Source organism: Hippopotamus amphibius, chromosome 17, assembly GCF_030028045.1.
Source record: "Hippopotamus amphibius kiboko isolate mHipAmp2 chromosome 17, mHipAmp2.hap2, whole genome shotgun sequence".
NCBI lineage: Eukaryota > Metazoa > Chordata > Mammalia > Artiodactyla > Hippopotamidae > Hippopotamus > Hippopotamus amphibius.
Window position 1 is genome coordinate 64048855 of NC_080202.1, and position 12156 is coordinate 64061010.

At 56.9% G+C, this 12156-nt stretch overlaps 1 protein-coding gene across 3 annotated transcripts in view; it reads left to right on the forward strand.

The window, feature by feature from the left end:
* PRKCA (protein kinase C alpha) overlaps positions 1-12156 on the forward strand; it is a 346357-nt gene that overhangs the window by 308688 nt on the left and 25513 nt on the right. For all 3 annotated transcript variants that reach the window (XR_009049921.1, XM_057714548.1, XM_057714549.1), the window contains 5 exons: positions 65-202; positions 1142-1315; positions 3196-3287; positions 5509-5571; positions 6420-6558. Coding sequence is in view for 2 of the 3 variants with exons in the window: in XM_057714548.1 (XP_057570531.1) it covers positions 65-202; positions 1142-1315; positions 3196-3287; positions 5509-5571; positions 6420-6558 (606 nt within the window). In the remaining variant the exon portion in view is untranslated. The remainder of the gene's footprint in view (positions 1-64; positions 203-1141; positions 1316-3195; positions 3288-5508; positions 5572-6419; positions 6559-12156) is intronic.

A 12156-nucleotide genomic window follows, 5' to 3' on the forward strand; every position in this document is an offset into this window, starting at 1 on the left:
GCTTTCTGTCACTTTTTCCCCTGGGAAATGACTGACTGTTTTCACGTGTGTGCTTGTTGTTTAGAAAGCCAAGCTTGGCCCTGCTGGCAACAAAGTCATCAGTCCTTCTGAGGACAGGAGACAGCCTTCCAACAACCTCGACAGAGTGAAACTCACCGACTTCAACTTCCTCATGGTGTTGGGCAAAGGCAGCTTTGGGAAGGTAAGAGGACCGTGACCGTGACAGGGCCAGGCTTCTGCAGAGAATGTTGGGGTCCGTCCTGTTCTCCCTGAGGATTCCGGAGCAGCCGTCAGATGTCCCTGCACTCTGCGCACATTTCTCAGTGGTTTCCTACTTCATTAAAAAACAACTGTATCCAGGGACTTCCCTGCGGTCCAGTGGTTAAGACTTTGTCTTCCCATGTAGGGGGTGCAGGTTCGATCACTGGTCGGGGAGCTGGGATCCCACATGCCTCGTGGCCAAAAAGCCAAAACATAAAACAGCAGCAGTATTGTAACAAATTCAATAAAGACTTTAAAAATGGTCCACGTCAAAAAAACTTGAAAAAAAAAACCTGTATCTAGAAAGCCACAGGAGGCCCCTTGTGTGTCACTGTTTCAGGGCGCCTGGCGCCGTGGGTGCTCCGGTACGTCCACTGCATAGTTTTCACAGCTAAAAGCTGAATGTGGACTCCTAGGAAGCAAACATAGTGAGAGGTACTGAGCTGGGTTTCTTCAGCCGTCCGCCTGCGTATCTGCGTTTGCTTCTCTGGCCCCAAATCTCACGGTAGATCCAGGAACTGGTTTTGATCCCGCCTCCCCTTTTTGAACCTGGCTCCTGACTTGCGAGACGCGTGTAAAGGTCCGTCACATTTCCGCTCCAAGGATGCTCCTGGAGCGCGTGCCTGTTCCTTTCAGCGGCCGCAGTGGCGTCCTCGTGTGGCCACAGCCCACACGACGTGCACATCTCAGCAGCTTAGAAACCCTGCGGCTGCCAGAGGAATTAAACGTGCCGTGACGCCCAGGGTTGCACCACCGGCCCGTGAGGCGGAGCTTTATTAGCTGCATGAATGGTCTGAAAGGCCCCCCGACCCGGTCCCCACCCCCCCAGCCCCCGCCGGCCGTGCGCCTGGGGTGCTCAGGGGGCCCCCGGTGCCCGCAGGTGATGCTCGCAGACAGGAAGGGCACGGAGGAGCTGTACGCCATCAAGATCCTGAAGAAGGACGTGGTCATCCAGGACGACGACGTGGAGTGCACCATGGTGGAGAAGCGCGTGCTGGCCCTGCTCGACAAGCCGCCGTTCCTGACGCAGCTGCACTCCTGCTTCCAGACGGTGGTGAGGCCCCGTGGGCTGCCCCCGCCTGGTGCTCGGGTCCGGGCAGCCTTCCCCCCGGGGCAGGCGGGAGGCAGTCAGCACCCGGACACCGCTCAGCCCCGCGTCCGCCCCTGCCCAGCAGGCTGGGGGCCGCGGGGGGGTTCCGGGCCTCCCCGCTCTGTGACGTCCCTGCTCAGAGGCTGGGCGTTAATTCCCTCTCATCCCGTGAATGCTCACAGCAAAGGTTTTCTTCACACACGGCAGGCAGTGTGTTGAGACGCAGAGGGACAAACAGGCGGTCACAGCCCCAGCCCGCTCAGACCCGGGTCCAGCTGCTGAGCGCGGCACCGGGCCCGCAGGAGACCAAGGCCGGACGGGAGTGTGTTCTTGGGTGACGGCCACAGCAGGGGTGGCAGTCTGGCCTGTCTTGTGTGGTCTGTGAGCTCTCAGAAAGGTTTAAGAAAATACTGTTTTGTAGCACATGAAAATCCGATGAAGTTCTGGTTTCAAGGTCCACAAATAGTGTTTTTGGGACACAGCCCTGCCGCTTCACTTACCCGGCATCTACGGCTTTCACGCAGCAAAGGCAGAGCTGAGTAATTGCAAAACGCACACAAAGCCTAAAATGTTCACTGTCTGGCCCTTTACAGACAAATTTGCTAGCCCTGTCACAGAGGGTGACTAAAAAGAGGACAAAATACTTTCCAAAGCGCTGATCGGCTGGCCTGGTGCTTGTGAGGAACCTATGAGAAATAGAAATATTTAGATGGCACCACGGCAAGGCCATTCCCAAAGACAGGCTCTGCGTGCCCCGGCGGCTGTCCTCCTGCGGGTGTGACTCCATCCTCAGTGGCCGTCACGGCTCACGCGGTGCAGCACCCGGAGTCCGGGGGGGACCCAGCTCCCAGCGGCTTCTAAGTAGCGCCAAGGAGAGAATTTAGCAACATGCAAAGAAGAGGCGAAACCCCAGCCCAGGTCCCGTAACCCTGGTTTCACTGATTAAGCTCTGGAAAGCAACCAACCAGAGAAATAAAATTGAAATTAAAGTTTGTAACAGGAGAGCGAGAGATGGAAGCTCCCAGAGCCATTTCCTGGCTGTTACCACCAGCTGCATCATTCTTCTTCCTCCCTGTGCGCTACTTTAATGTTTAATAAGCTCTGTGAAATGGTGGTGTTCTCTGGAAGAGAGCGGAGGTCAGCTTTCACCTTGTGCTGTGCTGTTATCTCCCTCTTAACCGCCCTCCCCGCCCCAGTCTCCCCATCTGTCCCAGCGTAATGTCCTCGTAAATACGCAGATTTACTTAGTCCTGTGACGCCTGCGCTTCGTGGGGCCGACACGTAGCACATCAGTGGCAGAGAAAATCAAAAGCAACCTCTGGGCAGAAAGGGAACATTTGATTAACCTCTCCTCGCGCGGTCCCATCCCCCGCAGTAAACGTCACCGAGCATCTGTAACTGACAAGCCCCCGAGGTCTGCTCTCGGGAGCACCTGGTGAACCCGTTACTGGCATCGCTGTGGCAGGCCTCCTGGACCCTGCAAACCAGAGCACCAGCTACAATTAAATAATCGTCCCCTGTGGATCCTTCACGCCGTCCCTGACTTAGAAACGTGTTCTGTGTGTGGGAGCAAAGGGAAGAAGGCTTGTGGCCGTCCCCATAATCAGGAGCAGGCGGGGTGACAGGGAGCCGGTACTTCAGGCGTATGTCGCGATGCGACATGTCGCGAGGCCCTCGCGCGATAGGGCTTAGTGCTTACTCTTTACGTGGGGGTGAACACTGCCCGGCTGCCCGGAGCGGGCCCGCCGGCGCAGCCCGCGTGTCGCTCACGAGAGAGCGGAGCGCGGTGCAGGGGGTGGAGGCCCGGCCGCCCCGCAGCCTCTCAGCCGCGCCCTCGCCCTCAGGATCGCCTCTACTTCGTCATGGAGTACGTCAACGGCGGCGACCTCATGTACCACATCCAGCAAGTAGGGAAGTTCAAGGAGCCGCAAGCCGTGTGAGTGTTTCTAAAGTCCCTTAACGTAGACCCCACGGTCCTCCCACCGGGAACCTCTGCTGGGGGATCTGGACGAGGGGCCCCGCCCGGTGTGGGGTGACGCGCTGCTGCCTCCGGGGGGCGGGTTGGTGGACACGGTCCACCGAAGCGCTTCCTCCGCGGGCGTTTCGTCTCCTTCCGGCAGGAGGTGCGGGTGTGCAGGTGCGCGTCAGCCCCCTCCGCCCTCGTCCGTGGGCCGTTCCTGGTTCCCTGAACCACCGAAGGGGCTCTGGGTGATGGGCCGAGGGAGGGCCTGGCTGAGGAGCAAGAGAGGCTGGAGGCTGGGGGGCTGACAGCGTCGGGTGAGGTACCCACGCAGCCCCAGCCAAGAGGAGGCAGGAGGATGGGGGGGCGGTCGGCTGGCGGGAGAGGGCTGGTGACAGTCTTTGTGGAGGAGGAGGGATGCAGCTGTGACGCAGGCTCCCTCTTGGCGCCTAAGGCTAGTCAGTGTCCTGGAGAAACGTGCCGGAGGAAGAAAACCAGGACTTGGTGCCCGGGGGTGAGGAGAGAGAAGGCTCTTCAGGGGACGCCCCTTTGTAGGTTTGGGAGGGGGCCATCCAGGAGGAGGCTGGGGGAAGGTTTCCATGGGATGCACCTTGGAGGCCGGGGTGCGGGAGTCGTGGCACCGCAGAGAGACCTGAAGAGTCACCCCGCTTTCCAGGGACCAGGAAGCCGCGGGAAACTCACAGGAGCAAATCTAAACACACAGCTCTTTTGTTCCCTGAGTAAGAATGCACCGTGCGCAGGCGCCCTGGTGGCACCAAGTGAGCACACGCTCATCGGGCCCGGCCAACGTTCGGTCTGAAAGATAAACCGGGAGCCCTTTGGGCCCGTGTGGGACAAGCCGGCCCCGGGGAGACTCGCTGGAGGCAGGACAGGGCGTTCTTGGGGGGCACGCTCTCTCAAAGCACGGGAAGGGCGGGTGGTTTCTGTTTCTAGTTTTACTTTTCAGTTTTCGGAAACGCTTGCCCTGATCCCGTCTCTTGTGGTGTTCGTTAGAAAGCGTTACAAAGCACGGGTTGTAGGATAAAGCGTGACGACACAGAGCTGTAACAAGCAAAGAGCAGGACAGCCCTTTCCATCGTGAAGTAACAGACAGGCCTCCCGTTTAGCACTGCTTCCCTGGACTTGTGTTGCTGGGAAGTTTTTAATTTAAATAATATAGAAAAGCTTGAAAAAAATCACGGACGTTGCCTGTATCCCCTCTTCTCCTCCCGCCCCCCCGCCGTCCGTCCTCGGAGGTGGCCCCATTAGGGGTTTGGTCCCTGTCGTCAGGGGCGGTGTCTCTGCTCGTGGGAACGTGTGCTCATTTGAAGCCTCCCGGAGGTGATGTTTGCACGAGCGTCTTGTGTCTTCTCAGACTTCAGGAGCTCCTGAACGCTGTGCAAATTTTGAAACATCCTTCAGCATTTATTCAGAGTTTCAGGTATTGACCCGTGAGCAATTCTGAAGCGAAGGCAGTAACTTCTTTTCATTATGAATTATTTAAAAGGTGCATCAGGGGACTTCCCTGGTGGTCCAGTGGTTAAGACTCTGCGCGTCCAATGAAAGGGACGCGGGTTCGATCCCTGGTCAGGGAACGAAGATCCCATGTGCCTCGCAGCCGATAAATAAATAAATAGACACAATTTTTGAAAAAAATTTTAAATACTGTAAAAATAAAGAAATTAAAGGGTGCATCAGGTGTGACTCCTGGCACAGGTCCCGTCTCTCCCAGCGCTTGGGGTGGGGGGAGGGGGGAGTAAGCCAGCTCCCTGTGTCCTCCAGGGCACAAGCGTATTTTCAGACACTCATGTATTCTGTCCTTGAATAAGAAAATGGAAGTTTGCTCCGGTCTGCCGTAGCCATGACGTAGAACAGCCTAGCAGACAGTCACTCTTTAAAGGATCGTGTTCGAAGTTTCTTCTAAGCAGTAAATTACCTGTCCACCTGCCCCAGACAAGAGGCACTTGTTTGGGGACCGGTAATAAACCCGCCTCATTGATTTTATTAGCTACACCGTTCCTCGGGGGACTTGGAGTCATAAAGCGGCAGAGGGTTGAGGACACGTGTAGGGCAGTGCTGATCTCTGCTCGTCCAGGGTTTCCATTTGTTTACCTTTTTGATGCCCGATCTTGAGGGTAAAATGTATCCAGGAGGCCAAAGAAAGCAAGCTGGACACCTGACGCATTTTCTGTTGCAGGTTCTACGCGGCAGAGATCTCCATTGGTCTGTTCTTTCTTCATAAAAGAGGAATCATTTACAGGTGTGTATCGCAGCCCTGCCGCCCACAGCCCGGGGGGGGTTTTGCTGGACCTCTGGGCTCTGTGGGCGTGAGGTTCTGTGATGGGGACTTAAAACATGGAGTGGACAACCCCTGCCCTGTCCCGGGTCACGGAAACCTGCGGGGACCGTCATTCTTTGCAGCCTCCCGGCAGATCCGGGTCACCTTCTGGCTGCTGGACCTCAGAAGATCACACGTCTCATTTCTGCTTCTGCTCTTCTGTCCCTGCGAGCTCCGTCCTCTGCCCTTGGCTGGGCACGAGGTCAGGTGCCAGCGAGAGCTGCCAGTGAGAGCTCCTCGGCAGAGCAGCTCAGGGAGCTGGGAGAGGAAGAGGAAAACTGGTGAACTCAGTTCCTCGCATTGTTGGTGCCGGTGAAGGGGGCACGTCCCCCGGTACTAACCGAGGCGTAATTAGAGGGACATACGGCACCAGGCAGGGAGGGGACGCCAGTGACCCAGCGAGGTTGACGTGCACAGCTGGCTGCGTGTCTGACCCCTCAAGCTGGGACGCTGATGAACCGGTGAAGGGTCTCAGGGCCGCTCAGCTGGACTCGCTGGGGTTCCCCTGCACAGCCAGGGTTGGGAATCGCTAGTTCAGTTGTTTAGTCGTTCGTTCAGTCTGCATTTATTAAGTACCTGCTGTATGGTAGGCGCTACGCTGGGCTCTAGAGATGGAAAAATAAGTCACAGTTGCTGGTCCCAGCTCTCCTGGGACTGTAGCTAATGCACCCTCGAGACGCAGCCGCTCAGACACGCGTCGGTCTCCCGAGCGGCAGAGCGAAGGCTGTTACGTTGCGGGAAGGACGCTGATGCCACCCGCTTCCTTGCAGGGACCTGAAGTTAGATAACGTCATGCTGGATGCGGAAGGACACATCAAGATCGCGGACTTCGGGATGTGTAAGGAGCACATGATGGACGGGGTCACCACCAGGACCTTCTGCGGGACCCCGGACTACATCGCCCCGGAGGTAGGACCCCGATTCGCCTGGTTTTTCAGACCAGTGCTTTCGAGCTGCAAACACACCCGCTCGTGGGATGTGGCCACGCCCTCCCCGAATCACGCAGTCAGTGTGTGAACACAGAGCAGAAGAAGCCGTGAGAGCTCCCTGCACACAGCGGGGACACGTCTTGGTTCAGGGGGCTTTTGTGTCTGTTACACGCACGTGTGAGATGCGTGCGTGGTAAAGTGCATCTCTTCCATGATCACCAGCAAGCCAATTTAAGGAGCCTGTGGGGCAGAGAAGGAGGGGTCTTGCTTGTGAGGAGGGCCCTGCGTGGAGAACTGGGTCAGGTGGTTCTGATGATGGCGTTTTAGCGAAATCAGAGTGATTTATTTTGTTTATTTTTTATGGAGGTATAGTTGATTTACAATGTGTTAGTTTTAGGTGTACAACAAAGGGATTCAGTGATGTGTGTGTGTGTGTGTATTCAGATCCTTTTTCGTTGTAGGTTATTACGAGCTAGTGGATATCGTTCCCCGTGCTGTACGGTAACAGTAATGTGTATCCGTGAACCCCAACCTCCTAATTTATCCCCCGCCCCCTCCCCTTTGGTGACCGTAAGTTTGCTTTGTGTCAGAACACCGGAGTGAGTGGCGCCCCCAGCGGCACGGCCGAGCGCGTCCTGGCGTCCAGGCCGGGAAGGACGGGCCCCTGTGGCGCTGAGCGAAGTGGCCCCAGGGTGTGTGTGCTGACGGCAGGGGCCACGCTGCTTTGCCTTTGGGATGACACACCAGGCAGCTTTCTTCCCGTTGGCGGAGCTTCCCACACGCCAGCGGCTGGGCGGCTCATCGCACCGCGTCGCTGTGCAGCCGACTTTCTGCCCCCGCCCGCGCTGTGGACGGCGCAGCCCCTGCCCCGCCAGGCTCCGGCGGGCAGAGGGGGGGGTGGGTGCCCCGCCGGGCCAGCCCGCCGCTCTCTGCAGGGCGGGTGTTCGCGGTCGGCGGCTCGGGGCTGTCTGTTCGGCGCGGCGCCTCGTGCCTTCCTCTCCGAGGCAGTGGCGCTCGTCAGAGAGACGCGCTTGGACGTCTGACCAGGGCGCGCGCCGCTCCTGACTTGAATATGTACAGGCTGTGGGGACTCAGGCGACTTTCCCAACCTCTCTGAGCCTCCGTTTCTACAGTGACACGTCAGGGGTGATCCTGTCCTCCCGGTAGGGTTGCTCTGAGGACCAAGGTGCCTGGTACAGAGTTTGCACCTGGTAACCCTCAGGTATACCCGTGATTCCAAAGGGAAGCTAATCTTTATTCCTTTGTTAAGGCTTTGCTTGCTTGCTCTATGCCTAGACAGTGTGGAAACAGACTTAGAACATTGACCTAGAAACTTAAATTCTGAATTACGTGGCCAAAGATGGCATGTGCTCTTGGTACGTAAGCTGCATAACCGCTTTCCCTGAAAAGAATTCACACGTTAGTGTCTCCAGGCATCTCATGAGCTTAAATATTTTTCAAGCCTGAAGCACAGAGAGATGGTACAGAAAAAAATATGTCCTCCTGGCAGTATTTATTCCGGAGGCTTCTACTGGCTGACATGTGTTAAACAGGCTGTGGCTGTGAGCTGTGCCCGCTCCGTGTGACACCCACCGGATGCCGTCAAAGCCTGGTGACGGGGGACAGCAGCAGTGTGAGCGGTGAGGTGGCTTTGAACTTCATCTTCATCGAGACCAGGTCCCTGCTAATCAGACAGATAGCTTCATGTGTTCCGTGACACCTCTGACATCACCAGCGGTGACAGCATACCATATAGATGAGCTTGTCCAAATAACTGAAGTTTGTGGCCTTTTTTTTCAAGGTTCCTCACTGTATTAATTTCACATGGCTGCTTTAACGACCACAAACTTAGTGGATTAGAACAGTACAGATTCATTATGTTACGGTCCTGGAGGTCAGAAGTGCAAAGTCAGTCTCATTGGGTCGCTGTCAAACTGCTGTCACGGCTGCACGCCCTCCAGCCTCTGGGGCGTGTCCTCAGCTCGTGGGCCTTCCTCCATCTTCTGTGCCGGAAGCGTAGCACCTTGTAATCTCGCTTCCTGTCTGTTCTAGTCCCAGCCCTCCAGCCTCCCCCTTCTAAGGACCGTTGGGGTTACGTGGGGTTCACCCAGATAATCTAGGGTCACCTCCCCATCTCGAGATCTTTCACTCAACCGCAGCCGCAGAGTTCCTTCCACTAGATCTCTAGACTCTGGGGATTGGGCTGCACACACCTCTGGGGGCAGGGGGCGCATCGTCCAGCCTGCCACACTGGCAGTGGCATTCTCGCTAACGATGCCGCCTTCCTCCTCCCGAACATACTTCTCACGTATGTTGGTAACTCTGGGCCTTTTTTTAAAACTTGTGCTCATTTGTGTGTACGTTTATTTAGTTCTCTGCAGCTTGACCACGTGCAGGTTCCCTTCTCCAACACCACGTCCAGATACAGAACCGTCTGCCACCGCAGCAGCCCCTCCTGCTGCCCTTTCATAACCACGCCCACCTCCCTTCTGCGCCCCACCCCCGACCCCTGGCAACCGCTCGTCTGTTTTCCATTCTGTAATGTTGTCATTTCAAGAATGTCCTGTGATGGAGCCGTAACCTTTGAGATGAGCTTTTCCTCTGAGCGCTTTCGGGAACTGTGGTCATTATTTGCTCAGGTTACTGAGACATCCCAGGCCTTAGTCCCCTCCACCTGTGCAAGGGGCACGGTGATGTGTCTGCCTCACGAGGCTGCTGTCTGTAACAGGGAGGGTTGTCGGTTACAAGGCAGGTTGGACCTGATGTTGTTTTTGTTCACTTGGCTCACTTGCCACTTTGGATTCTGGGCCTCTGGCAGCCTTCTAGCGGCCTCTCCTAGAAGACCCTGGCCATTGCAGTCTTCCTGGTCACTTTTTGGGGGCAGCAGAGACGAGGTTGGCCTGGAAAAGACCCTTTGAACTGAGAAGTTTATTGCCATTTAGGAGATCTTACCTGTATGGGGCTGGCCATGTCATGCTAAGAACCTGAGGACATGGTATCAGAGGGAGGGATGCTGGGAACATCCGGCAGAGAGAGGGATGCTGGGAACATCCATCCATCAGAGAGAGGGATGCTGGGAACATCCATCCATCAGAGAGAGGGGTGCTGGGAACATCCATCCGGCAGAGAGAGGGATGCTGGGAACATCCATCCGGCAGAGAGAGGGATGCTGGGAACATCCATCCGGCAGAGAGAGGGATGCTGGAAACAGGCCGTCAGAGAGGGAATTGTGGAAAACCAGCTTTGGGCCCCCTAATACACCCAGGATCTCGTGTTCTGGCCCTGGATTCCCTCAGGTTCTGTAAGCCTTCATTCCTCTCCTCATACCCAAGGTGTAAGTGGTAATAAAGGAGTGCCTACCATTTACCAAGTCTCGCTGTGTGCTGGGCCCCTGCTATACTTTCTTCTCATTACAAACCCCACAGAGGAGCAGAGCACAAGGCCCGCGTTTCAGACGAGGTACCTGAGGCGGTCAGTGGCGGTCTGAGGCCACGTTGCTTACAAGTGCCGGTTCCAGCCGCCTCCCCAGGCTCAGGCCGCCTGCAGAGCTTTGCCCTGCCGGCCACGCTGCACTGCTGAAACCCGGGGCAACTCACGCGTCCAGAGGGCATCCTGCAGGCCTGCTGTGCCGAGCGCGGTGCCCTGCGGATACAGAACGAGAGCACGTGGGGCCTTGCTGGGAGGTGCTCCCCGTTTAGAGGAGGTGACATAAACAGGAACCAGAGTCTACACCTCGATGCCGCTTGACTTTCACTGAAAAATAAGCTGCGCTCCTCCCTTGGGAGTTCCATCAGTAATAACTTTAGGTTGTTTCGCCTTTTGCTAGCATTTTCTTCTTGGGGGCCCAGGAATTTGGCATATTTCACCCGAGGAATAATTGCAAGGTAGAGAAAAGACCATCTAGGTTCAAAGTTTTTGAATTTGCTCAGAGATGAAAATAATCCTGTCCTCTGTGTAAGTCTTCCTGTCAGGCAAAGGCAAAGTAATTATCTTAGGTGGCATTTTCCTTAGTAGGCAAAGCAGAGGCTTAAATATGTATGGCTGTTTGTTCAAAAGCCTTGAAATGGATCAATCCTGCAGCATCCCCTTAACGGGCGAACGTGAGCGAAGGCGGGAAGTGTCCCTGACGCGCGCGTTTGGAGCCGAGATGGGCACCCGCGACAAGGGCAGGAATCGGGAACGAATCCCTGAAGCTGACGTGAGGGGGACTGTTTGCTTTGACGTGGAAAGGACCCTTTGAGGCCAGGGAACAGGCCCCTGAGGCTTCACCCGGGTCTCATCCTGCATCTGAAGGTCGGTTATTCCGGGCTCACGGGATCCAGTCACCGGCCAGGCACCCGCCGGCAGCCGAGCCGCAGCCTGGACTCTAGCATCGCCCGCTCTCTCCTGGGAGAGCGAGGCAGCCGGTGGGAGCGAAGCCGTGGGACGGCGCACCACGTGGAACGCTTGCTTGTGGGCTGGTCACGGCGGGGGCGTGTAGTCCACACGCAGAGGGTGTCACCCACCACACGGGCACCGTCTACTCCAGACCAAGCCCACGGAACACAGCAGCTGCTCTGTCGCACCTTATACGCGCGCAGAGGTTGCACGACCTGGTAGGAGGCCGAGGTGGGATTTGGAGCTGAGACATTCTGACCTCAAAGCCCGTGTATCCTTTGCACGTATCACAGCATCTCCAGAGAGATGAGGGAACTCCCCGAGTGAAAGAGCCGTGGAAACGAGCCCTGAGATGTCATAGACCATTTCTTCTTAACATCTTTTAGCAGAAGATGGACATTCGTGCATCTGAACTGGCATCAGGGGTCTGAGTCATGACCAGATCTTTCCGTCTCTAAGGCAGTGAGTCGGGTCGTGGTCCAGCTGCTGGTCCTGGGCAGAACCCTCAGGAGCCAGGGGTGAGCCAGCAGCTCTCGGCCCCTCTCCCTCAGGCGTCCCCCAAGTGCCCACTAAGTGCCCAGGCAGGGGTCTTGGGGGGAACTGCCGGGAGGGGCTGGAGGCAGTTAGACACGGGCCACTGCAGCCCAGGGGAGCTTCGAGATGTGGGTGAGACGGTGTCCCCTGGGTGGCGACAGGTGGCCCTCCAACACGGGACAGCCACAGGGGGGAAGCTTGTGGGCGCCCCCACTGCCGCCACCGCCAGCCGCCCACAAGCACTTGTGCCCACGTGTCGTCCGTGTTGGGGGCTGGGTGAGTTCAGAGAGCTGGAGACCGATCCCGGGGTCCTGCCCCTCCTTTCAGCCCCGTGCCAGGGCTGCCCGTGACGGCAGCCAGAAGTCTGTGTTTTTATGTAAACTGTGCCTGATTCTTCTCTCCTTCCCTCCACCTGGGCCCTCCTTCCCCTCCCTGAAGCCTTCGCTCAGAGGTCACCTCAGAGAGGTCACCTTTCCCGGCCCCCCTGGTTCCGGTGGCCAGCCTCCCCGATCCTTGGTCCCCTTCCGTGTTGCAGGTCACCCTCTGATCGACCGTGACTCGTGCTCATGTGTTTACGTGTTTGTCTCCCGCCGAGCTCCACACGCAGGACCCTTGGCCTTTGTTCACTGATAGGCCCCCACCCTGGGGATAGGATGGATGTGGGGTG